At 50.3% G+C, this 26792-nt stretch overlaps 1 protein-coding gene across 5 annotated transcripts in view; it reads left to right on the top strand.

Annotated features, from left to right (window-relative positions):
* ACSL6 (acyl-CoA synthetase long chain family member 6) overlaps positions 1-26792 on the top strand; it is a 53656-nt gene that overhangs the window by 10658 nt on the left and 16206 nt on the right. For 2 of the 5 annotated variants that reach the window (XM_051794071.1, XM_051794069.1), the window contains exons 2-11: positions 12100-12320; positions 13862-13976; positions 14783-14847; positions 15263-15364; positions 15489-15588; positions 16272-16450; positions 17002-17034; positions 18136-18187; positions 23047-23120; positions 26046-26258. In XM_051794071.1, the coding sequence (XP_051650031.1) occupies positions 12126-12320; positions 13862-13976; positions 14783-14847; positions 15263-15364; positions 15489-15588; positions 16272-16450; positions 17002-17034; positions 18136-18187; positions 23047-23120; positions 26046-26258 (1128 nt within the window). In that variant the 5' untranslated portion in view covers positions 12100-12125. Of the gene's footprint in view, positions 1-1092; positions 1207-12099; positions 12321-13861; positions 13977-14782; positions 14848-15262; positions 15365-15488; positions 15589-16271; positions 16451-17001; positions 17035-18135; positions 18188-23046; positions 23121-26045; positions 26259-26792 lie in introns of those variants that run through there. The other 3 variants (XM_051794070.1, XM_051794073.1, XM_051794072.1) reach the window with 3 other exon arrangements.

Genomic DNA, 26792 nt, shown 5'->3' with positions numbered 1-26792 from the left:
GGGATGGACTCCTCAAGTGCCTTCCTAAGGCCAGAGTGCTAAGAAGGGATCCACAGTAAATAACACAGTGACATGGATCGGGGACTCCTGGGGGGCCCAGGGTGGCACACCCTGTGTTATCTCTGCTCAGAAAGGGGCAGTTGGAAGCTACCAGACACCGTTGGCTTTCAGTTGAAAGGAATGTTCTTTTAGTTAGGAGAAACAGCTCAGCCACACCTCTCAAATGTAAATATTAATAATTTACCAACAAATGGATTGCGAAGTTTTGGTTTCATTATTATCACTGTGAATTAACAAAACCTGGTTTGGGTTTAAATGTTTTGGGGTTTGGTTTTTTTTTTCTTTTAATATAGGTAACAACGTAACGATGATTTGGCAATAGTTATTATCTTACTATTTTATTGATTCAGATGACTTATATTTATTCCACTCAATTATCAGAGAATGTTTTCTGTTGGAAGGGACTTTAAAGACCATCTTGTTCCACCCCCCTGCCAAGGGCAGGGACACCTTCCACTAGCCCAGGTTACTCAAAGCCCCGTCCAACCTGGCCTGGACACTTCCAGGGATGGGGCAGCCACAGCTTCTCTGGGCAACCTGTGCCAGGGCCTCCCCACCCTCACAGGGAAGGATTTCTTCCTGTCATCTAATCTAAAGCCTGCCCTCTGTCAGGGAGAAGCCATTCTCCCTTGTCCTGTCACTGTCTGCCCATACTCAACCTATAAAGTTTTTAATCCAGCAGACCAGGACTGGCAATGCAAACTTTCTCGGTGTCAGAAACTTTCTTCTATGATGACTCTTCCCCGGAGGGGAAAAAAAAAAAAAAAGGCTGTTTTTAATTTTAAATCGAGCATTTTGCAGGAAGGCTTTGCAGTTTTACACCCCAAAGCCTTGCTTGAAGCCTGTAAAGCATCCAGTGTGACAGAGACGTGTGAAAACACTGCAGTATTCAGGAGCTGAGGGGGTGGGTTTTCCCTCTCTGGAAGGCGGGATGTGGAGCCTCCAGTGCCTCAAGGGTTACAGCGGGCACCGCCGCTGCTGCTGCGCTAATTCAGCCTAAGCCGATATTAGCCAAGCTTAACTTCTTTCAGCCGCTTGCAGATGGGAGGGGGCGGGCCAGGCTGCAGTCAGCAGTTCTGCGCGGGGAGCGGGAGGGCAGAGCCCCGGCCATGAGCTGACCGGCCCCGGGCACCGGGACGGCGGAGGGTGAGTCCCGCAGGGGGATCGCTCTGGGGAACGGCGTGAGAGGAGCCCGCCGGGATCCGGGCGGGACGCGGGGGCTGCGCCAGCCCGGGGGGCCGCGGCATCCCCCCAGCCCGGCCCCGGCATGCCGAGCGAGGCGAGATCGCGAAAAGCGGGGCTGCGGGAGAGCCGCGGTGCAGAGGGACCCCCGGGGCTGCGGGAGAGCCGCCGTGCAGAGGGACCCCCGGGGCTGCGGGAGAGCCGCGGTGCAGAGGGACCCCCGGGGCTGCGGGAGAGCCGCCGTGCAGAGGGACCCCCGGGGCTGCGGGAGAGCCGCGGTGCAGAGGGACCCCCGGGGCTGCGGGAGAGCCGCCGTGCAGAGGGACCCCCGGGGCTGCGGGAGAGCCGCGGTGCAGAGGGACCCCCGGGGCTGCGGGAGAGCCGCCGTGCAGAGGGACCCCCGGGGCTGCGGGAGAGCCGCCGTGCAGAGGGACCCCCGGGGCTGCGGGAGAGCCGCCGTGCAGAGGGACCCCCGCGGCCGCTGCTCGGGGGGGGGGTCTGGCCGCGCTCCGCGGGGGGATGCGGGAGAGCCGCGGGACGGGGGGCACTGGCTGGTGGCTTTGGCGGTTCGCTGCTGTTTGGGGTGTTACCGCCACAGCCCCGGAGGGGGAAAAGCTCCCGCCCGGCTCTGCCCGGAGCTCCCCGCGCTGGGGCAGCGGCCCCGCAGGTCCCGCGTGGGCTGCGGGGCTCCGGGTGTGGGGTCGCAGCCCACGCCTTTAAAAGCGCGGTGATGCTCCCGTGCGCAGAAGAGGTTGTTTTTGCGAGGCTCTGGCTGTTTGCAGGCAGTGTGTTTCGGTGATGACCGGAGGCTGCTGGCGCAGGGCCCAGGCAGGCAGAGGGCACGGCGGGAGCCGGCAGGTCTGTGCAGCGGGCAGGGCTGCTGCATCACGCTCATCCTGCCCCACCTGCCATCCCACTGCTGTCCCCCCACCTGCAGGGAGAGGGGGGAGTTGCTTTCCTTCGGGTTTTTTGGCACACGACCTGCCTCTTAATTTCCTTGTCCCTTATTGCACTACCAGGTTGCCAAATAACCCTTGAACAACTTTCAAAGGTGCCTTCAGCTGCTGGTTTGTTTTGGGATAAAACCCAGACCAGATTCAGGCAGTCATGTTCCATGTGCATAGGGTCTGGATAAAACTCTGCTCTGTCCAGGTGTACTTAACCTTTGGGGTCTCCTCACTCCTTCCCCTCTGCACAGACAGGGTCCTTTAGAAAAGCACTACAACTACAGAGGCAGGTTGGATGGAGCCCTGAGCAATCTGATCTAGTGGGGGGCATCCCTGCCTGTGGCATGGGGAAGGTGGAACTGAATGATCTTTAAGGTCCCTTCCAAACCAGACCACTCTTGTGATTCTATGAACTTGCAGGGCACTTGATTGGTAATTAACCTGGTCTAATTATGGCCAGTTTACTGTAAGTGAAGGATACAATTGTATTTATTATAGTTAATGACACTACTGTTCTTTCTTTGTAAGCTCCCATTTCCAGTGTCATTTTCTAGTCTCAGTTTCCAGTGTGACAGCTGTAACACTGTTGTTCCTATGGTTCTGCTTTTACTGCAGTGGCAGGTCAGTTGGTGTTGGAGCTCTTCGAGCTGTAAGATTGGCTTAAAGAGAATTGCTCCTTATAATAATAAAGGCAGTGCTTAGCCATGATATGGCACAAGCTGGGAGGCCTCTGTCTACCTCTTCTGCAGCGGCAGATGAGAATCTGTGGTGTGATAGTGCATGGGCAGCATCCTGCAGACAGCAACAGGCCTGATTCCCAGGATCTTCCTGGCTGGAGGCAATGCCAGCTGCAGTCTGGCCCGCTCAGCCCTGCTGGGAACACTTGCCACATAACTGTTGATATTGCAGAAGGCAGCATGGAATTGAAGTTTGACCACGTAAGAGTTTTGATCCAGTCTGAGCTGTCAGAGAAACAATGAGGGCTAACATGTGGCTGGGAAGTGGTGTACAAAACATTCCTGTGCTTCCCTGTGCTCTGCAGCACCAGCTCTGAGCATGCCTCTGTGTCTGAAGTGTTATGGAAGGTTTTCTGTTACGAGCTTGTCTAGGTCTCTGTGTCACGTTGGATGAAGCATTCCCAGGGCTGCCATGCTTTCCTGAGTGCACTGGCCGGGCAGGATGCTCAGACTATTATTCAGAAACCACTTTATTCTGGTGCTGCTGCCAAAAGAAACGGCAGCAACGAACCCAAAAAGGTTTGCAGCTGGACCAGTACCCCTGGGCTGGTGCACAGATGTTTGTGCTGGTGCCTGGGAAAGGCAGGGTGGGTGTGGGACTGATGGAGGAGGCAGGTGGTCAGGAGGGCTCCTTGCAGTGGCAGGACTTGCTGTGCCATCCAGACATGGCCTGGGATGCAGGGGGGCCATCACAGCCTGTGAGTGCTCCAGGCAGGGGGGGAGGTGGGTGAGTGGTGAGTCAGGGAGTCATACAGGGAGGGTGTAGCACCAAGATGCCATCTGGTCATGCCAGGTGGGGATTTGCTTGGAAAGTAAATTTTTTCCTGGTACTTTGGCAGGACAGTTAGTTTTGTGCCAACACCACATGCCCCAGGGTGAGCATAAGGCAGGGGGGATCTCCATGGCCCTGCCCAGCCGTGGGTGGGTTGGGGTCACCCCATCCCACTGTGCAAGCAGCCAGCAGGAATCAGACCTGTGCAGTATGTGCACCCAGTGGGAGAGCAGCCAGGGCCGGGGTTGTCCCTTCAACCCTCCCACTGTCACTGGGACCAATGTGGCCCACATTGACCTGCAGATGCAGCCAAGGGCAGGGTATGAATGGTCAGGGAGAGCTGGGAGCTGGCAGTGCAGGGACCTGCCTGTGTGTCTGCCCTTGTCTGGCCTACCTGCCATGGGGCCAGCAGAGCCAGCCCTCAGCAGTCAGGGCAGTGTGTGCTCGTGTACCCGCTTCATTCCTGCCTGGGCGTGCAAGCGTGGAACATTTCACCCCAAATCTCCTTTCCTCCACCCAGCCCTGGGCTAGGGGCTTTGCACACTGAAATGGTCTGGCTGTGGCATGTTCAGGTGAAGAGACTGAAAATGAGCCCTGCAATGAGCTGGAGAGGAGAGTGCATCCCACCTGGGCACATGGAAGGGATGTCCCCTGGGGGTCCCTGCACCTCTGCACTGCCCAGCACTGATGCTGCTGCTGCAGAACCTTCAGGTGACTGGGGTTCTTAGCTGGACCAGGGCCTCTACAGGCAGTGCTAAGGCTTCTTTAAATCCAACCAGTATTTAAAGGAAGGCATAGAAACTTTTCCTGACAACAAGCCATCAAGCTCTTTGTGGAGCACCTTCGCATCTCCGCTCTGCCAAGCTGGCTGTCAGGGGTGCAGCTCCCTTCTCCCTCTCCATTCACTGCTTCTCTTTGTACTCTGCCCCAGATAACTATTTTTATGCTATTTTTTTAAGCTATTTGTTTGCTGCATGACACAGAGTATTCAAGAAGCATATGGTATATGGGGCAATCAACCATCAATGTCACTATAAAAATATAAAAATAAAAAAAACCCAAACCCAACCCAACAAACCTCCTTCTTTGCAAGAGCTGAGGTTTACAACTGATCACTGGGAAGGGGGGAGCTTTGCTGGTGCTCTGTGAGCAGTGTCCAGAAGTGAGTCCCAGGCCTGGCAAAGGCAGTGCAGGGTCGGGATCCAGCCCTTGTGAGGATGCCAACAGCACAGGCTGCTCCAGCCTGAGCCCCAGGAACATGTGCAGGGTTCATTGCCACCTGTGAACTTAAGGCTGAGGGGCAAATTCTCTCCTGCTGCAGTCACCTCCTTGGGATGTTCCTGTGGGCTGTGCTACCTGAGGGCCAAGGAAGCAGGCAGGGAGGGATCAGGTTGTGGTTTCCCCAGATGGAACCTTGCAGCCCCTGTGCTGGTCTTGGCACAGTTGTGTGAGCTGGCTCCATAGAGCTGCAGGCAAGAGAACAAAGAGCCAGAAAACCCCACAGCTTTGGAGTTTTACTTTTCCTTCTGGCTGGGTTATTCCTCCAGCTTGGAGGAATGGCCTGAACCCACTTGGGGTGAGCACAAAGCATTTCCCTTTTGGTAGGACACTTAAAATATTTGCACGGGCTTCCTAATGCTTTGTTATCCAGAGGAGTGGCAGATTTGGACCAGGATCCCAGTCTTGGCTTTCCCATACCCATAAGACATGGTGACTTCTGAGCACTGCACTGCTCTTCTCAGGGATGTGAAGGATGTTTTTGGGTCGGTCCACATCTGTGAGCTGTGCTGAGTGGGTGAGGAGGTGTGGGGTGGAGAGTGAAGTTTTCCAGGAGGATTTGGTATCAGTGGATGAATAGGGACCCGATGCAGAGGGATAAGGATGAGCTGGTGGTGTGGTGCCTGTGTGGCTCTGAGCATGGGGGGCTAGGTTTTGCTCTCTGAAACATCACAAGTGTCTAAAGTAAGATTTCTGCACAGCACTGAATTATTTATTGAATAATTTCTCTTGGCAAGGGACTGGTATGCTGTAGATATTTTAGATACTTTAAATACCTCTGTTTACGTGTGATTACTGGGCTCTCTCAGGACATTGAGCTCCTTGTTAGCGTTTTTCCCTTTTTAGTGGATGCTTGCAAAGATCTTGTGTTTTGCAAATGCATTTCTCGGCAGAGCAGGGGGGAGCAGAGGCCAGAGCTGCTCCTCCGGGTTGCTTGGAGATTTCCATCCTTTGTCTGAGCCCTGCCTTTGGCGTTGGGTTGGTCGGGAGGCTGGAGGGCCAGCAAAGCAAAGCCCGTGAGCCCAGTGCTGTGATCTGCCACCAGTTTTGTCCCCGGGAGCCACAGTGGAATGTGGTGCCATGGCCACACCGAGCCCAGGCTGTTCTTGCAGCAGTTACTTGATGAGAAAGAGTTTTTTGAGGAGTGAGATGCCTCTGCAATAAATGCACATGCACACACAAGCATTTACAGCCATGCATGCATATATTTACATGTGTATATATCATACATATATCACATATAACAGTAACAAATACTTTAGCAGCCTTTAAGACAGTTTTTCTCTACTGAGTGAAACTGCCTGCCTCTCCTAAAAAAAATAATCCAGTTTACATCGGTGGGCCAAGTTAATGCCCCAGCCACATGCTGGTGCTGAACTGGTCCCTTTCATCCATCCTGTCCTCTCCTCACTCCTGCAGTCACCAGAGGTCACAGGAAAGCAGGGCTGGCCTCCCTGCCATGAAGTTTATTTGCCTTATTCCTCTGCAGCAGATCCGAGGCTTGACCCGGATGCAAAGCCTTTTTCCATTGCAGATAACTCTGCCCTGCTGAGCAGGGAGGGACAGCCCTGGGAAGGGGTGGGTGGGGAGGCAGGGGCACAGTGGTCCCTGTTGGCATCACTGCAGCCCCCCTTCTGCTCCCAGTGCCCCAGACACCCAGTTCGGGGGGCACTGACCCCCGGCACGAAAGCAATTTGAGCTAAAGAGGCTTATGTACCATTGAAACCCTGTTCTTTAATAGTCTTGTTGGCAGGAGGCCAGTTTCACAGATTGGAAGGGTCTGATTCTCAAAGGAAAGGGAGAGGAACGTTCTTCATTTGTAAAAATAAAATATAAAATTATAAGCTCCTTTTATTGCCTTTCTTGCTCACTGGGTGCTTTTCTAGTGTCCACTCCCTGGAGAAGTGCCACAGCCTCACAGGCTCTGTATGCCTTTCCTCCTTTGCTTCACCTCTCACACCCTCTTATGTTGCCTCAGCACTGGCATAATAATCCAAAAAAAGCAATTTTATCCCTAAACTGGTTCTTTCTTGGGTTTTTTTCTCTTCTTTTCCCCTGTCCCTTCCCAATTATAACTCATTGAGTTGTAGTGGAACCACAGTCAGTGAGGTCTGGGTATTGTGTTTGTGGCTGAAGCACAACCCCCTCTGTAGCTGGAGATCTCATTAGATCACTTGTTCCCATAAAATCTATGGAAGTGTGAGCCCAGCTTGCTGTGGTGTGGCTGGTGTTCCCCCCCTCACCTGGACCCAACCCCAGCCCAGACTGGCCTCAGGATGGGAACTGAAGGCTCATCCAGCTTCTCATCCTCTGTGCCCACACAGGCCAGACTTGTGGAACTGCAGAGCAGAGGCTGACTTGGCATCACCTCTCTGGGTTCAATTACAGCAGTGATTAGGAATTCACAGCCTGTGGTGTCCCAAGAGCTCCCTGGCCAGGTTGGAGAAGGTCAGAGGTACCTGAGCTGCATTTAGTGGCAGTGGTTCCTCCCAGGGTTGATGTCCCCCTGTGTGCTTGGGAAAAAGGAAGAATAATTATTGTACTCTGCAAACAATACACAACATCCCCAAAATGCCTCTGCCTGCACAGTTGTGGCAGCCTCTGTGCATATGTTTTCATAAAGATGTTAATTATTGCAGCAGCTTTCATTTAAATTAACAAATGGTTTCCAGTGATGCAGTCTGACTAGCAGGTTCATGTGTCCCTGGGAATGCTGATGCTCCCTTTCCCCTCTGTAAATGCAGACTCTCTTATAGAGACATAGTCATGATTTGAATCTATCTCAAAATCCCCTAAACCCTCTGTACAGGGCACTGAGCACAGTTTTCTTCTTCAGGGGGTGGTGAGGGAGAATGATCCACGTTTTGCTGGGTGCTTCCTTCTGCAAATCTTCTGTCACCAACCCCATTTCGGGAAAACAACTATAAATCTCAGGGTCTGGGGTCTGCAGAGCTGAGTGTGAGAAAAGAGTTCGAAAAGCTCGTACTGTTTCACTGGAGTGAAATCCCTGTAAATCTGCCTCTCTGGATTGAGATGTTTCAGCTCCTGTAAATTCTGTTTCCTCAGTGGAATGAGTGAGCAGCCAGTGCTGTAGCCAAGGACACAGATCCAGGGCACTGCCGGGATATTCCAGCTTGCTCTGAGAGAAGGGTCTGCGGGCTCTGAGCCAGCGCGTGTCACTGGCTGCCCTTTGCAGCTCCCCACTGCAAACGGTTAATTCTCTCAGACATGCTGAAAAGCTGCTTATTTGGGTTCGGTTTTAGTGCTATAAAGTCTAATGTAAATAGCCTTTTTGGAGGCTTGAATACAGGGATGGTAATGGGACACTTTGCCCACTTTCCAAGACAAAATGAATCAGCCTCCTCTTCCCCACCCTGCTGTGAATGAAGGGGGGGCAGGAGGATATGGGTGTCCCAAAAGGAGTTGTTCTTCCCAAGCAGGCACTGATGGAATGGTAGGAAGGATGTGATTGCATGGCTGCACAGGACCAGTAAAATTTTAATTGCATTATGCATACACCAGCAGTCTGAGGCTGTTCCCACACTGGCTTATGTCACTAAAACTCCATTGACTGGAGTTACAGAATCACTTCCAGCAGGAAAAGATGAAAACCGAATTGCACAATAGAGCCATTTGTTACCAAAATAAATAAATAAGCCCTGCTCCGGGGGTGATTGCTGTGAACACAGGCTGGTGGGTGATTCAGAGCCCACTGCCACTGCAGGAGCTCTGCTCACCCCAGACCCAGGCTGGGAAGTTCCAAATCCCCAGCTCTCACCCATGGCTGTTCCCTCCTGGCAGCTCCCCAGCACTGCTTCCTTCCTCCTTTCTTCTGTCCCTCCTTGCATATTTGTTTCTCTTTTCTTTGCCATGGGAATACTTTGGAAATCCGGTGGTAATGTGAAGTCCCATTTGGGATAAACAGAAATGTCCGTGTTTCCATGTACCATGTGCATGGATGCTGTGCTCCACTCCCTTGCACCCAGGGCCACTTGCTTGTGGGGAACATGCACCACAGCAGGGTGGTGGATCCACTGCAGGGAACAGAAATGGGCCAAAGGTGGCAGAAATGAGGAGAAGGGGTGTGGAGACCATCCTGCTGCTGATCCCGAGCCCGAGGTGAGGGCAGCAGCACTCTGGGGTATGACACTGCCTCGCTGATGGGTTTAAATTACAATTACTTCTTTTCCTGATCACGAGAGATGTGTTCCCAGAGCATGTGACCGTGAGGGGCTCACCTGCTTGTCTTGACTCGGAGGAGGAGGCTGTGACAGGCAGCCCTGAGCCCTCCTCCTGCAGATCCAGTGCTCCCAACACACCTGGGCCCCTTTGCTGGCCACCATCCCACGGCAGGTTGGCTGCTCTGAGCAGATCAAGTATGGGCTCATCGTGAATCGCTTTGGAATGCAAAAATCAGGATTAACTGTTGCAAAAGGCAAGGTGGGTGAGCTCTGTAGTGCAAAAATCCGGTGTGAGCAGGGGCTGCAGCCCTGACTCTCACGATCCTTTTGATGATGCTACGAGCTCCAAGATGTTTGTGGACACCCTGTACCTGGACAGATGTAAAGACCTGGCCCTGCTTCCCCCCAGGCAATCCCTGCAGCCCAGCAGGGCAGCAGCACGTGGCTGTGGCCAAGCATCCCCTCATGGCAGTGCTGTTCCCACAGGCACCTTACCAGCTCTCTGCTTTCAGCTTGGCTGCATGGATGGATACAAAACAGCACTTACAGGCTGATGTTGAGGGAGTAATTCCCAGGATTTCAGTGTAACTAGCAACCGTGGCAAACTGGGTGGCTGCCTTTGGTGGGACAGGCTGTTTCTGGGAGCAGGTAGTCTTAAGTGGGACTTGCTGAAATGCTTTTGCACAAATAGCCAATTCATCAGTGAATGAATAGTTCCCTTGCTGAGCTCTCCCACTCTTTGTAGTAAAAGTGTGTTTGGCAGGCTACTTTCATAGTCTGGTGTGGAGAACTACTGAGGGGAGCAATCAGTACTCCTTCTCAGTTCATAGTATCCCAGGATGGTTTGGGTTAGAAGGAACTTTGAAGTTCATCTAGTTCCAACTGCCCTGCCGTGGGCAGGGACACCTTCCACTAGCCCAGGTTGCTCCAAGCCCTTGGACACTTCAGGGATGGGGCAGCCACAGCTTCTCTGGGCAACCTGTGCCAGGGCCTCCCCACCCTTACAGTTCCCCCTGACATCATTACAACCACACAGTCAGGGTTTTATTAGATGTGAAGATTTCTGAAAAGGTGGTCAAAACTCAGGAGAAAATAACCTTGTGGGTGGGTATTGCCCAGTAACATCTGGATGTGATCTCTGCAGGGGTTCTACCATTCTTGAAGGGCTGGTTGTGGTTCCAGAGGGTTGTAGGGTGGGGAGCTCTCAGGGGAGCAGAGGTGGCTGTGGGATGCTGGGCTGGCACTGGGGTGCAGCATCGGGCCCGAGGGATGGAGATGGCCTGGAGTATGGGCTCTGTGTCACTGTCCCCTCTCTGCTGCCCCCACCACTTCATAGCCCAACAATGAGTGAGGTTAATTGTTTGTGAGGTTGTTTGTTTTTTTTTTCTTGTGCAAACTTATAAACTCCTCCAGAGCCTCGTGTGAGGGGTGCCCCCCATTTGCTGCCTGGCCTCTCTGCCAGCCCCAGCACTCGCTTGGCACAAACACAGGAGAAGGCTGAGAGAGAGTAGCCCTGACCTTCAGGACAGTGCAGCCCAGAAGCTGTTCCCAGGAGGAAAAAAGCTGGTTTGTGTTAATGTTAGTGGTGCCATTGTGTGGGAAGTCCTGGCCCCCCCATGGGAGTGAAGCCATGTAACTCCACAAGCTGGAGCAAGGCCAGAGGGCAAGAGGAAAGGGGCTGCCTGGGCTCCTGTGGCTGAAAAACTTTTTTTTTAAGACCTTGACTCTCGTAAAGTCATAAATAGAGCTGTGTGAAACCTTAACTGTTTGGATTCCCCCTGGACAGCACCTGCTTGGCTCATCCCTCACAGGGCTGGCTGATACTGGAGACTCTCCAGTGGAGAGTTGATACTGGACCAACACTGTAAACAGGAGTTATTTAAAATGCTCCTTGTGTAGTCAACACCCAAACAGGAGTCCCCTGAGGACAGCCCTGACCTCAGACCCTGGAGCAGTGACCCCCTGCCTGGCTCCCCCTCTCCCCTCTCTCTGTACGTGCAAGAGGCAAAAGCAAAGCAACCTGTTGTGGTGGTGTCTGGATCAGTGCCTGGCCTGCAGCTTACCCTTGGCTTTTCCAGGAGCAGGTCTTGCTCCATGAGCCCAGCACATGGGCTCCCTGCCTTCCCTGCACTCCTAGAAAAGCAATGCTGACAGCTAAAGGGAATGAGCTGCAGACAGCAGAGTGTCATCATGCCCTATCATAACCCTTGTCTCATCCCCTGTGTCCTCCTGCACAGCCCTCCTCACACAGAAGGAGAACAGGTTTCCTCTTTTTTTTTCCCCACTGTCCAAGCAGTGCAGGGGCCAGGGGTGCCCAGCACCCCCCCAGTCTGCAGGGAGCTGAACCTCCAGCCCTTCTCTTCTCCTTGGGAAATACCCTGGTGTTTGTCCTTCCTGGGAGCCACCCATCTTCCCCATGGCAGGGTACAGAGTGGGACCCTGTGCTGGTGTGCTCACAGCCTGATACCCTGGCACCCCTTTATCCTCACTTAACAGTCACCACTTGTTTCTTCCAGAAAACATTCAAGCAATGAAATGAAACTTCCATGGCTTGAATCACCTATAATTTACCCTGATGTAAATCGTAAGGAGCTCGAAGTTGGGAATGTGACACTGGCAAAGAGAAAGGCAGTGGTGTTTTGGGGGTGTCTGTGCAGTGTTCTTCACCCAGAGGTAACCTGGCTTTGCCCCACTCCACGGGAGCTGAGGGCTCATGACTGGTGCTGGTGCTGTGTCGTGACCCTGCCAGGGCTGTGGCCACCACACAGCCCCTGTCCTGCTCAGGGAAGGCTGAGCGAGCTCCTGGCAGTCCTGAGGGGACCGTCGTAGCTGGATCCTGGAGGCTGGCAAAGCGTGTTCTCCCCTTCCCAAACTGCACAGAGCCCCGTGCTGCCCGTGTCCATCCCGGCCTCCCTGACCTGTCCCCGCTGTGGCTCTTGCAGAGTTCGCCGTTTCCCTGGCGGAGAAGATGCAGGCTCAGGAGATCCTGCGGAGCCTGCGGCTCCCCGAGTTCGATGACCTCAGCCAGTTCTTCCGCAACCTGCCTGCCACGGCGCTGGTTGGCATCGGCGCCTTCGCCGCCGTCGTGGCCTACTGGTTCGCCAGCCGGCCCCGCGCCGTGAGACCGCCCTGCGACCTGCGCATGCAGTCCGAGGAGGTGGAGGTGAGCCCGGGGCACCCTGGCTGCCTGTCCCCGGGGCTGGCATGCCTGGAAGTCATACAATGGTTTGGGACCTTAAAGAGAACCTCCTTCCAACCCCTCTGCCATGGGCAGGGACACCTTCCACCAGCCCAGGTTGCTCCAAGCCCCGTCCAACCTGGCCTTGGACACTGCCAGGGATGGGGCAGCCACAGCTTCTCTGGGCAACCTGTGCCAGGGCCTGCCCACCCTCACAGGGAAGAATTTCTTCCAAATATCTAATCTAATACTTTCTCTCAGTTTGAAGCCATTGCCTCTTGTTCTGTCACTACGTGCCCTTGCAAAAAGTCCCTCTCCAGCTCTCTTTTATAGGCCCCCTTCAATAAGGTCTCCCCAGAGCCTTCTCTTCTCTAGGCTGAACAACCCCAGCTCTCTCAGCCTTTCCTCTTAAGGGAGGTGTCCCATCCCTCTAATCACCTTTGTGACCTGCTCTGGACTCACCCCAACAGGTCTGTGTCCACAAGGGATGCCAGGAAGGCATTTTTTTTGTTTCTGTAGTTCCCCAACCCCATCCTGAAATCAGCCATGTAATGCACTGTGCCAGGGATCCCCTCACCCCTTCATTCAGCAATTCACCTCTTTCTGAAAACTGGAAAACTAGAATGCAGCACATTAATTTATTCTCTTACATTCTCAGTAACATTTTGATCTTAGCTTTACTTAACTGTCCATGGCCAAAAATTAGAGGCACTGCTATTGCATGGGAGAAACCACTGAGAGGTAGCAGCTGGTAAGACCAGATCAACTGGCACTCCTCATGTGTGCCCATTGCTGAGTTTGCTGCTGCAAACTTGGTAATAGTAAGAAAAAAGTAGACCTGAATCCATGCTTAGAGGCTGAAGAGTTATTAATTTTCATGCTTGCAAAGGTTTTAAAGTTTAATGAAGCTGCTCTGTTTTAAAGAGCAGAAATATTTTTGAAACTTATCTCCACTTAATTTAATATCTGAAAGTGGGATGAGAATTTTTAAAGCCTTTTGTGATGTTCCCTCTAAAAAGTTATTGTCTTTAATTCCAACAGCTTCTTAAAAGGGTGGGAGGAATTTACATTTTTCAAGGCAGTTTTTCCCTTGTGGTTAAGGCTTTAGTTAGACTTTCTTCTGACTCCCAGTGCAGTCCCAGTTTGGTCACCCCCACACTGGCTATCTCCCCTGCCCACTCCTAAAACACCCCTGCTGAGCCTCTGCCTTAGTCTGTCCTTCATGTTGGTCTCGATGTCCTTGGTGCCAGTCCTGGGGATCTGTGGAGCCCAGAGCAGTCACTCCCCCCAGCACAGCCCAGTCCATTACCTGCAGATCCATAATTCCTGCTTAAATCCCCTTGGGAAGGGGAGCTCCTCTCTGGGCAGGTGTCACCAGGGTGCTGAGGGGGATGTCTCACCTCCCCATCCCTTTTTGGGGCAGGGGTGTGGTGGCCGCAGAGGTCTCACTGCTCTTTGGGGAGCATGGTGCTGTGTGGGGGGGTCCCTGTCCCACCGTGTCACCTTTGTCCCCTGGTGTCCCGCAGGGCCTGGCCGGGGCGCGCCGGTCGGTGATCGGGGACAGCCCTCAGCTGCTGACACACTACTACGATGACGCCAGGACCATGTACGAGGTCTTCAGGAGGGGATTCAGCATCTCTGGTGAGAGCACGGTGGTGAGGAGGCCTGGGAGCAGAGGGGGCAGAGGGGGGGACCAGGTGATGAAGATGTCCTTACCCATCAGTTGGTGGCACCATCAGAAAGCTCTCAAACACTCCTGAGACATCGTGCCCCACTCCAAAAAGCCACGATGATTCTTCCCTGCTCTATCATAACCATTTTTGTGTCTGCTGTTTATGATGTCATGCCTCATTGGACACAACAATTTCATGGTCAGATTATTATTTTTGATACCACCAAAAACTTCAGTGGAATTGCACCTGTTCCACCCCACAGGACAGGGGTGAATAAATGACTCAGTAGGTGTATGGAGGAAAGGATCTTGTGCAGGTAGGTACAGTCAGCAAATTATTTAAACTTTTCAAATCTTCATCCTGTCACACAGTGCTGCATGTTGTTTTACCCTCCTCCAGAGTAGGCTGGGCTAAAAATAGCAGTTTTCACTTTGAACTGTTAATCAAAAGGCAGTGCAAGCAGTGGGAGCTGGGGTTTGGGATGAGAGCCCTCATCAGACACTAATGCTCACATGACCTTCCCAGAAGTGTCTTCTGATGAAGCTGTTTGGGGCAAACTGCTGCTGTCCCTCCTGTAGCTGAGGGGGGAGGACTAAAGCTCTTTGGGATCCCAGCAGCTCAATTTCCATCAGGTGCTCTTGTGTGTGTAATTTGCTGGAGTGAGAGGCAGCCCCCCAGTAACTGGATTTACTGTGGGAGGGCTCTGCCACATCCCCACAGTGTGGCACTGGGCATTGACCCCCATGACTTGTCATCTCTGCTTGTGTCTTCCAGAGAACGGCCCCTGCCTGGGGTTCAGGAAACCCAAGCAGCCCTACCAGTGGCTGTCCTACAAGGAGGTGAGCTGGAGATGACACCCTTGTCCATCCTCTCCCCCTGCCTGACAGAAGAAGGGGTGTTGGGTGCCTGTTGGTGACACATGGGCCACACCAGGGTGTAGCTCCTGAGCTGTGTGAGGGTTCCCGTGTCCCCAGCCGGGTACATCCAGGTGTTGGATCGGTGTGTCAGCTTCCAGGGGCTGGCTCCATGCCATGAGCCCACTCCTGACTGCAGCACTGACACACTCTGGAGCCGTGGGGCATCGCCAGCCAGACATCAGCTGCTAGTCAACTAATGATGGCTCCTGATAAGATAAAAATTGGACTTTTCGATAGCAAATATGATAATTTGAGAGCCTCCCTGTATAACTCTTCACTTAGTTTGGTATTGCTTATATTCCTCTTTTTTTATGTATTTTTCCTCTCCAAATTCCAGGTGGCTGAAAGAGCAGAAGCTCTGGGTTCAGGCCTTCTGCAGCAGGGCTGCAAACCATCCACAAAGCAGTTCATTGGGGTCTTTGCTCAAAACCGTCCAGAGGTGAGATTTTAAGTTCACCTTGATGTTGTATTAATAATGTTCCTGACTTGTCAGCTTGTTCTCAGTGTGTTAAATCTGCTCCCACGGCCCCTTCTCACCTCTGTGCTTCCATGCCCTCCTGCAGTGGATCATCTCTGAGCTGGCTTGCTACACCTACTCCATGGTGGTGGTTCCCCTCTATGACACTTTGGGTCCTGGAGCCATTCGGTACATTGTCAACACAGGTAACACCAGAATTGATGTCATCTTCTCAGAAATCAGTTTTGTTGCTCAGAATGGGTCATTTTCTGCTTTTAAAAGACAGGGGAATGTGGAATCCTAGAACGGTTTGGGTTGGAAGGGACCTTAAAGCTCACCTAGTTCCAACCCCCCTGCTATGGGCAGGGACACCTTCCACTGTCCCAGGTTGCTCCAAACCCTGTCCAACCTGGCTTTGAACACTTTGAACACTCCCAGGGATGGGGCATTGTGACTCCTTGAGTGCCCTGAAGTCACTCAGAGAGGTTCCTGGGGAGCTGTGTGTCCCCGTGCTGGGTCAGGGCTGCCTCCACCGTGTTTCCCACATTCCCAGTTGTGCATAGCCATGGACAGGGCTGCTCTGGGTGTGGGAATTACTCCACAGCCACCCACTCCTGTGCTACTTCATATTTTGCCTCCTGGATTTTATAACACGTGTAGGGAGCAATTTTATTACTTTGAGCTGAATCCCAGAATAATCGTGGATGTCAGCTGCAGCTCTGGCATTGATTTAGGTTAGCTAAGATTGCAGTAATTTTTCAAGAGAGTGCTGGGATTTCTGATGTAGCCTGGAGTGACTATCAGAACTGATACAGCGTTAGCTGTGAGCCAGAGTCTTGCATTAAAAAGGATTTACTGCAAACAGCTTGTTTGGCTGTTCTTCTTCCAGCTGACATTTCCACGGTCATTTGTGACAAGCCTGAAAAAGCCAGGATCCTCCTGGACCACGTGGAGAGGAAGGAAACACCCGGCCTGAGCTCCATCATCCTGATGGACCCCTTTGAGAAGGAGCTGGTGGAGAGAGGGAGACGCTGCGGGGTTCGCATCCAGACCATGCAGGAGGTGGAGGTGAGTTTGCTCTCCCTCTCCTTTAACAATTTTTTGTAATTTCTATAAAAAGACAGTAAAATATACGGGGACTTGTGAACCACGTGGCAGGTTCAGTGTCTGGAGAGCACAAAAGAGCAGCTTATGGCTGATAATACTGAGCTTATGGCTGATAATACTGAGCTTGGTGCAGTCGCCTCTTGGTGTTGTTCCTTGTTGATGGCAGAGCCAACATTCCAGTCCTTTCTCCTCAAATACACTATCAGCTGCTATTTAGGCCTGGGAAGCAGGTTGTTATTTGAGATGCTGTCCTCCTACATGTAAGCCTACAGCCTCACACTTGTATGAAACACCCTGGATCCAGCTCAACCAACCCAAGCACTGCTTGAAATCCAAGGATGGCACTGCAGTTAAGGCAAGAAAGTCTGGAGAGAAGAGATGACCTAAGTGCCAGCCATGAATTTTTCTGCTCTAGCTCACACTCTCCCTTAATGGTTTGCAGATGATTAGCAAGTGGGTTACACTGCAGGAATTAAAGTGAAAGTCACTTCTGTTACTTTAATCTCTTCCAGGACCGTGGCCGTGAGAGTCGACATGTGCCTGTGGTGAGTCTTGGCATGTTGCTTTTCCCACTTCCAGCTGCAGCTGACAGTGTGACATTTATTGCACTGACAAAAGGGGGGAAGGTTTTCTCTGGCAGAGGAAGCCTCTCCATGAGGGAAGCAGTGGAGGAGCCCAGGGACTGCTGATACCATCCAATGGAGATCACAGAATCATTGAATGGTTTGGTTGGAAGGCACCTTAAAGCCCATCTCATTCCACCCCCTGCCATGGGCAGGGACACCTTCCACCAGCCCAGGTTGCTCCAAGCCCTGTCCAGCCTGGCCTTGGACACTCCCAGGGATGGGGCAGCTGCAGCTTCTCTGGGCAACCTGTGCCAGGGCCTCCCCACCCTCCTAGGGAAGGATGGACAGTATTTGCTTCATCCCTGCTGAACATTTAATGGGACAGCAGTGAAATGCTGTGGTTAAGTCACTCAAATTCCAGTAGTTACCCAGGGTGGCACTGGGGGAATGTCTCTGCACCCTTCACTTTCTGCTGGGGTTTCTGTAGCTCAGAAACACTCCTTGGCAGTATTTAGCTGGGATATTTTTGGAAAATTGCTGTGATATTTTTCACTGGCTGCTCATACTCGTGCAAAACTCTCAAAAGCAGCTTCTGATGTTCAAGCTTTTTATTTAGTCATTCATGACCCAAAATAGCACACACATGAGGTGGTGCTGAGAATACAGAGATGCTGCTGGAAATGGGAGCAATCAGCAGCTTTGGAATCTTGTTCCCTGTTGTGGAGTTGTTTCCAGAATTATCTGGAAACCAGTAAGTTATCCCAAGTTTTCCCACACACCTACAGGTATAGATGATGTCTTTGCAAATACTAATGGCAAGGCAAGTATTCCCTCAGTCTTCTTACCCTAAAGCATGTCCTTAGTGCAGCTGGAGCAAAGCACAAGGAATAGAGTTTGCATCAACTGAAGAAACCTGATAAAAAGAGTTTTATGATGGTTTGAGGGAACGGAAAGGTTTTTATGGCAAAGCTAAAACATAATTGGTTTAGTCTTTAGGTTTACACAATGGCAACAGTCTCTCCCGTTAACCCTTCTGCATTCGATTAATGTGATTTTCTTATTCTCCTTGTGTATTTCCAGCCTCCTCGACCAGAAGATCTATCAATTGTCTGTTTTACTAGTGGCACTACAGGTAAAAGAGGCATTTAAATCTTGAAATGTTAGAATATATTATGAAATTATTCATTAATCCCATTTCAATATATGCAAACTTGCTGTTATACTGACATAGCAATGATATTTCTATGCACTTTAAATATTTTAGAATATATATGTGTATATAAATTTCTGTAGATTGCAAATTAAAAATAACATTTTTCTTTTTCACTTGAATTCTCTGACACACTTTGCCAGTGCAATTTTCCAGTTTTCTGGGAACCTGCCCATGTTTCTGCTTCCCCTTTTACAGTGTAGTTGTGAAGTACTTGGTTGATTTGTATTTATCTTCTGCAGATGTTTAAAAAAAACAAAACCTAAAACACTGAAATGTGGTTCCACAGCTTCCCATTTTCTGTATCCTAAGCACACTGATGTCCTCAGCCTCACCAAGGTCCTTGTCACCTCTGTCTCCTCTGCTGGTGTGTTGCCCATGTCCCTGGGCTGGCCCTGGGGCACCACGTGCTGGGGAGGTCGGGGCTGAGCCTGGGCAGCCCTGGGTGCTGGTACCCATGTGCCACTGGCCTCCTTTGCTTGGGGATGAGCAGCATCATTTTCCTGCCTGTTTGCAGCAGAGGCAGTGCTTTCTCCTCTCTCCAGACCCTGGTTTTCATCAGGTTGTAGGAATTTCCTACTCTTGAGAACTCAACTGCTGTAACATCTCCCTTAAAGCTGCACAGGGTGATGCACGAGTCATCACTGCTTGGGAAGCTGCCTTTGCACTTCCTATGCTCCAGGGACTGCTGGAGCAGCTCTTCCACGTTCACCTGTGCTCTCAGGATTGTCTAATGCTTGGTCCTACCCCAAAGCATCCTTGGTTTGGCCTCAGCCCCTTTAGGCCAGAGAAGATGCTGGAGCTGCTGGTGCTGCCCAGCCTGTGGGTCAGGCTGGGCACGAGGGGACGCCTTCATCTTCCACCCCCAGAGAAGACCTGTGCTGCAGACCAGGTAGGCAGCTGTTTTATCAACCCCAAGTACAAACTCAAGGTGTATTAAAAGGGTTTGGGTATTTTACTTCTGTACGTCACTGTTAGTTTTGGGATCTGCACTTCAGAGTGCCCAGGGCAGAGCACAGAGGGAAAGGAGCCTGTGACTCTGCTGTGTCCCAGCACTGGGAATTCCTAAATGGGAAAGACTGGAGTCAGTGCAGGACACGGATATCACAGCCATGTACAGGGTCAGTGCAGAGGGGCTGGGCACAGCTGGGACCTGCAGGAAGCTGAAGGAGCCATGCCATGGATACAGCAGGGCACAGAGTGTTTGTGTGCATTCTCAAGTGCAGAGTGACTAATTTGTCAAGCCACATTTTTGTTGATATTTTTATTTCTAAATAAGCAATTCTGCATAGAAAAGGGTTTTTTTTAACTTTCTTTTCCTATTTGCAAATGCAGTCATGGGCCAGCTTCTGATTTTGTGTTTTTCTTAGAAAAATGCCCGAGGTTACAGAATTAGGACAACCAGGGAGCTCATTTCCTTTCTCCCATCCAAACCAGAGATTTCAAATTCTGCAAACCTCTCAAATTGAACTCTCCCAGAGCAATGCTTTGTGACCCACCCACCCTGCTAATGTAGGACTTTGCACACCACTCTCTGGCTTTTCCAGAGTTTGCATCAACACTCTGGTCTGTTTTCCACATTGTATTTGTTTTGATGTAAAGGGCTTGGAGTTCTGTATAGCCTGTCATTTTTAATGACCAGATTTGGAATTTTCTTTCAAAGAATATGTTCTCTGGGGCTTTTTCAATTCTGAAGGGCTCTAAGTATTTTTAGTATAGTGTGAAAAAAAAAAAATCTCTTCTGTAGAATTTGTAACCTGGAAATGGTAAAATTGGAAACAATTCCCCAAAGTAGACTTTAATGTTTGCTTTTCTTTGATAGGACCAGATGTCCCAATGCCTCCCCAGGGAGAAGGGAGAGTCTGAGAGGTTGTTGAGCTCCGATGACAAGACCAACTTTCATGGTTGTGCCAAGAAACCATCAGCACTTGGAAATGGGCCAAAGGCACACAGATGTCCCCAAACCATCAGGATAAAATTTTTCATGCTGGCTACTCCAGAGGAGTCAACTGTCATTCCCTCAAGGATCCACCCGTAACCAGTTGGATAAAAATGACTTCCCAGCGGTTTCTCCCAGCCTGGCAGTGCCTGTTCCTGTCTGCCAGAGCTCCCAGGGGGAGGAAAGTGCTTGCATCCCAAAACACTGATGGATCACACCACTGAGTTAGTGCTGGAGCTGCTACTTGAAAGACCCATTTAGCAATGTGGGAAAGGTTCTTCTGTTGCTGATGAGAACTGTCAAGCCCTGGCACCAAGATAAGGAGGACCTGACGTTCCCGGGCTATCAACGGTTGGGATCACAGGGCATCTGTTCCGTAACAGGAGACTCACTGGGCCTGTCTTTCTGAGGGAATTCAAACAGGAGCAGCATTACAGACTTGGCATTGATTTTTTTAAAATAGAACAGCAGCATGACTGCCAACCTTCTTCTCTCAAAGTGGCAGTTCTGGGAAAGGGCTCACAGAAAGGGGCACTTGATTTACTGGGTTAACTCTTAGAACAGAACTACTGAGGAAGGTCAGAATTTACAGGAGTCTCCCAACCCAAAAAAGCTGCAGCTGCCCTGTGGCAGTGTGGTTTGTTCTGGATTTCTCCCGATGAAGGCTCTCCTGGCTCCAACACTGCTGCTCTGCTCCGACACTGTTATCCCACAGCCTGAGCAGGAGGGACCCAGGGAAGGAGCCAGGATGTTCACTCTGCTTCCAGGCGTGGCAGGGTGGCTTAAACAGAGGTACTGAACTGCATTCAAGTCAGAGGTGGAGTAAGTAAATGAGTCTGAGATCTGAGAAATCTTCCCATAGAATCACAGACTGGTTTGGTTTGGAAGAGACCTTAAAGCACATCTTGTTCCAACCATGGGCAGGGACAGCTTCCACTGGATCACAATGCTCCAAGCCCTGTCCAGCCTGGCCTTGAATACTTGAAATCTTCCAAAAAAAAAAAAAACAACTGAAGAGCTTTGTCAAGGTGCAGGGACCAACTCTGATGTAGGTATAGCTGGAGGGCACAGTTTTGAGTTTCCAAACCAGTACTCAGCACATCCTCTCTGAACTGTGGGAGCTGTGGGAGCTGCAAGGGCTGCGCACGCTGGCTGGCTGGACTCAGCTGGAATAACACAAACAATTTCTGGGCTGTGATGTGTATTTACAACTGGCACTGGTTTGTGGAGTTTTCTTGAGGTCTGGATCCATGTGTACACCCAGCTGTGACAATATCCTGTCAGGCTGAGCTGGCACCCACCAGCCCGTTGGTCCAGCACGTCAGGGCAGGAGCAGTTGTGACTGGCAAAGCTGTCAGCCCCAGCTTCACTCCTGAGCTTTGGATGAGGATGAATGTCAGCGACACCAAACCAGCCTCCTGTGCACCATGTTCATCTGCAAGTGTTTGGGACTGAATTACTCGAGGCACTTGGAACAACAGATGTGGATTTTCAGTGGAATATATTGTGTTAAAAATATATCCCTCTCTGGTGCAATAAATGTGTGCAACAATTGCTCCTGCTGTTTGGGCCTGCCTTTAATTAGTTGTGAGGTTGAGTAGGAGCGATGTTGGTGACACTGGCAGGGCACAGGGCTCAGTGCTGTGTGTGCCCGTGCCCACCCCGGAGGGCTCCCAGCCTGCAAAATGCTCTGAAGTGAGAGGATTAAACATCTTTTCCTGTGCTGAAACATATTCACAAAGCACCTCTGCCCCTTCTAATCCGAGGAGGGCAGGATGAAATTCTGGCTGATTTGCCATTTAGCTCCATTACCTGTAGGAGCTTTGCCAGGCTGCCCGTGCCCCCCGTGCTGGGCCCCGCAGGGCACAACTCCTCCCATGTGCTGCTACGTGGCACTGGTGTGATTGAATTAAAACAATCTGCTTAAAAACCTGCTGGAGAGAGAGAGAGGCTGGCCCTGTAATCTTTATTCGAGCTGAGCTACACCTTCTTTTCAGAAATAAACCCTTGGAGGGTGATGAAAAGGGACAGTGCTGTGACAGGAGGACGTGCAGAGCTCTCCGTGCCACTGGTCTGTGTGCCTGGAGGTTCAGCCTGTGTGTTTGCTGCTTAACAAACCCTGTATTTTGGCGTCTGAACAGATCTGAGATGCAAGGGGTGGCCAGCTGAGAAAAGAGGGTGAGAAAGCAAATATTGGTGATGCAGAGTTGCCCACCAGTGGTGGGTGAAACACTGCAGGGGCAGTGCCCAGCTCTGGGGCTTTGCTGGCTCCTTGATGGATTTAGGACTGTCTCCAAAACATTTCTCCTCTACTGCTGACACTATTAATGACTTCCTTTAATTGCAGCCTCATAGAGTCTTTTTGTTTTCTGCATTGTTCAGGTTATCTAGAGTACTGGCTAAGTAAGAGTGTAAGAGCCTTTTAAATGGTGTTTCTTGGTGTTCAATATCATTCTTAGTCAAAATCTGGATGAAATAAATCCTCCCTGGAGAGGCTGGAGCAGCCAGCCTGGTCTGATGCCTGTGCTTATCAGGCGGCTCCATCTGAGCACTCTCAGAAATGGCAGTTGGGTTATTTCTGCTGGAAACTGTTGTCCAGAGTCTCCAACAGAAATATTTGTGTTTACAGTATCATTTCATTAAAGTTTGAGTATTGCAGTAAGTGCTTTAGGTGCACGTTACTGCACAGAAATGACGGTGAAGATTACGTAAGTTTTAAAATTCAAGAAGAGAACTTAATATTTTAACTATTTCTTGTTTCTTTTTTTTTAATTTTTTTTTGGTGTTAAGTTTTCAAAAGTTCCCTTCTCATGGTTTAAACTCCCTCTCTGTTTCCTTGCAGGGAACCCCAAAGGTGCTATGCTGACCCATGGGAACGTGGTGGCGGATTTTTCAGGCTTTTTGAAAGTGACGGAGGTGAATACCCTGAGCTAGAGAACATTGCCATGTGCACGGTGTGGGGGTTAAGCTGGGGCCCTGCACGGGCTGCAAATCCACTCTTGCAGATTAGAGGTGAAATTTCTCCTGCTCACAGGGCCAAATCCATGGGAATGGGAGCGAGGCTGAGCCTACAGCACCAGAGGGCATTAAATCCCCTTTCCAGCCCTGGCTCCCAGGCTCTGTAGGGCACAAGTTGCTGAGAGGCAATACTGACTCCTGTAAATCAATTAATTAATTCATTTTGAAGAATTAGGAGAGCAAACAAGTCCTGTACAGTTGCAACTGGTGCTTGAGGAGGAGTTCAGGGTGCAGTTGTGCTCTTTGTGTCCCATTGTGCCCCACAACGTCCTCATTGATTTGAAAGCTCTCTGCATACCAGTGGGTGTGTGTATATATTAATATATAGAAGAACATACATACTTTTTAACAAGAATGGTTAATTTCATTGATATTCCAGTGTATCTCAGTTTCTGTCATACATATTTCTAAAAAAGCATAGTACTGGCCAAGTGCCTTTATAATACGTTTCACACAGTGTGTAAACTTGTGTTTAGAAACACTGTAGGGAGCAGAATCACTTTACCACAACATGGTAAGGATTAACAGCTTAAATAGAACAAATACAAATAATCTAATTTTTGGTAGCAAACAAGGAATTCTATAAAGTCGTGATATGCACATTGGATGGACAGTTGGTTACCTCGTACCCCTCGCTGGTCTTATTGTTGAGGTTGAAATTACTGCAGTCTTATTACCTTAATCCTTGAACTTTCTGAGGTTTCCTGGTGTAAAGAAACTTGGACATGTGACGTGGGAAGTCCCACTGAGCTCCCTTGTCCCAGTCCTTGCAGGGCTGTGGCTCCAGCCATGGGCAGTGGGAAGGGGAAGGGCAGTGTTTTGCTGCAGGAGCCCTCGGGCTCTCGGTGGCCTCAGAGGCACAAATGAAAGCTGAGGTGTGGGGAGGTCTGAGCTCCAAAGGGCAGCAACGTTTATTTTGGAAGAGACTTCATTTAGAGCTGAGGGAACTTGGCATCCTTCAGGACTGGCCCATAAAAATGGATTTAGTGTTTGCTGACTGCAGTGGGACTCCTTGATTCGTCTCAAAGGTATCAGATTGAGAGCAGAGTCTGGTGTAAGTGGTTGTGAATTTGAGAGCTCCAGTCACCAGAGTACTGCAGGCAGGGGGAAAGGTCTGTAGCTGATCCCCAAGATTTGGCCAATGTCTGACCACAGTAATGAAATTCAGTAAAGTGCAAAACACTTGAAAACAGTATAAATTAGTGAAATAAAATGAGAAGTCCTGTAGATTTGCTGTTTACATACTCTCATGCCAGTTTTACTTAGATCAGTGATTTTTAGAAATTGAGCATATTTTGAAGTGAGCCCAGAGCTTCATTATAAGGTTGGTCTCAAATGCCAAGAGGCTGTTTTAATTTTTGCAGTTAACTGGACAACTGTGCCAACTTTGAAATACCATTCAATGTCATCATTTTGGTCTGATTTAAAACCAAATTATTTTGTCTGGGCCTTTAAAGCAGTACATAAAAACCCTGGTGATGTTAAAAGTTTTGCATTACTGTGCTTGCAAAAAATGAGGCCAAACTGTAATAACGTATAAATAGGTCTGCAGGCCCTAATGGCTTCATTCAGACTGACAGACAAAATAATATGTAATGGGATGCTGAAAACACCCACGTGGTCAGTGTTGTTTGACTTCAGGAGGTGATGGTTGGGAGGCCATACCCAAATCTGACCAGCCCAGATTTAACTTCAATAAAATATCCCCTGAGGGAGGAACTCCTGTGCCTGCATCCACCATATCCCAGCTCACGGGTTATCGGTTCCACCCGAGCAGTGGAGATGCAGAGTGGGTATAAACTGTTACTACTGTGACCTGATAGATTTTTATACCCATTTTCCACTAACCACTGGCCTTGGTGCAAATTATTGGGTAGTCAACCTTTCAGGTTTTGTAATCCATAATAGTATAGCAGGCCTTACCCTAGGAAATGCAGGTAGAGAAGCTATTTTCTTTTGGGGCATGGGTTAGGTAAGGCTCTTGGGGCCTTTGTTTATTCCAGCTTGCAGGAGAGAGTTAAAAACTTGGCAAACTGAAGACTGGTCAGTTATTTTCTTAATAATTTGCCCAACTTTCTCTTTCCCCACTGTGCCTCTCTGTGGGACAGTGACAATGCCCTTAAATCACATTTCAATCACTTAAAATGATGAGAAACGCTAACAGAAGTCAATAATTTTTGCAGCTAAAAATGAAATAATTTGTTTTCCCAACATACTCTGATTCAAATCAATTATTAACCAAAGGAAAAGCAAAAAAAACCAACCAATCTATAACTTTGACTCTGGTACCACTGTGACTCTCAGATGGGCTCTGTGCAATGTGGGAAAGCCCTGACAGTGTCTGGGAGGCTCCTGCAGGTTGGCACAGGGATCCTGGGGGCTCCTGTAGGTTGGCACAGGGATCCTGGGGGCTCCTGCAGGTTGGCACAGGGATCCTGGGGGCTCCTGCAGGTTTGCTCCAGGATCCTGCTGTTGTGCACCCAGCTGAGAGCACAGATGGGGGGCTCAGCACCTCCTGAGAGAGAGCAGTGAACACAGCCTGGGTTCTCTGCCAGGGTGAGCCTCCATTCCCAGATTCCCATCTGCCTTTGCTGTGGAGGCCTCTCCATGCCCTGTGTGTGCATCTCTCTGCTCCTCCTGCTAACCCAGCTCCATGACGCTGTGGCTTTAACGCTTCCCTGTGTCCGCCACTCCCTCCTCTCTTGACAATCTTTACCCTTTTGCTCCTCTGGTGCCATTTTTCTCTTTATTGTTTTATGACTTTCTTGTTGTCTTCCTGTCAGTGTTTCTTTCCTTTCTGTCTCCCATGCCCTCCACCTGCAGAAAGTGATCTTTCCGAGACAGGACGATGTGCTCATCTCCTTCCTGCCTCTGGCTCACATGTTTGAAAGAGTTATACAGGTAAGAAACCTGCCTGAACTGACGAGGCCTCGTGGGGCTCCTTGTGTTTTCTTCCAGAGTCAGTGGTCTCCTACTTGTGAGGATGTACACATTTCCTATTTGCCTTTAGCACACATGTTTGAGAGAATGGTACAGGTAAGGTCCTGGTGTCAGTGGAAATCGTCTTTTTTCCACACCAAAAAAGAAAAAAATTAAATGAATAAAATACTAAATAACCAGTCATATCTTGTAGAACTAAAAAAGCTTGTACTCCAGAAGTGCCACATGCATAACACCAGGGCCCAGCTGCAGTCTCAGTGCCATGACTGTGAGTCCAGAGCTATTCCAGGAGAGTTTCCCAAGTTTTCCAGCTTACACTTGGCTCAGAGACTGGAAAACAGCCCTTCAGCAACGAGCTACCTGCTTGTTCAGCTCATGGCTACTGCTGCCTGTGCAGTTTGGGGGGCAGCTTTTCTAAGCACTCCAGGATGACCTTTCATGGGGGTCAAGATAATTTCATGCCATTTTCTACATCAGCTAAAATCATTTTATTGCATAAATAACCAGATCTGCAAAAAAACCCACCCCAGTTTGGCTACACTGCAGAAGAGGAAACTGAGGGCATGGTGTGAGACACGTGATGCTCCTGGCAGGGCAGGGTGCTGTGGGCACCACTGGAGCCAGTGTCCC

This window comes from Manacus candei, unplaced genomic scaffold, assembly GCF_025592945.1.
Source record: "Manacus candei isolate 608988 ecotype Guabito, Panama unplaced genomic scaffold, ASM2559294v1 h1tg000037l, whole genome shotgun sequence".
NCBI classification, from domain to species: Eukaryota; Metazoa; Chordata; class Aves; order Passeriformes; family Pipridae; genus Manacus; species Manacus candei.
Note: the sequence above shows the minus strand (reverse complement) of the source record. Positions and strands in the feature narration are given on the sequence as shown.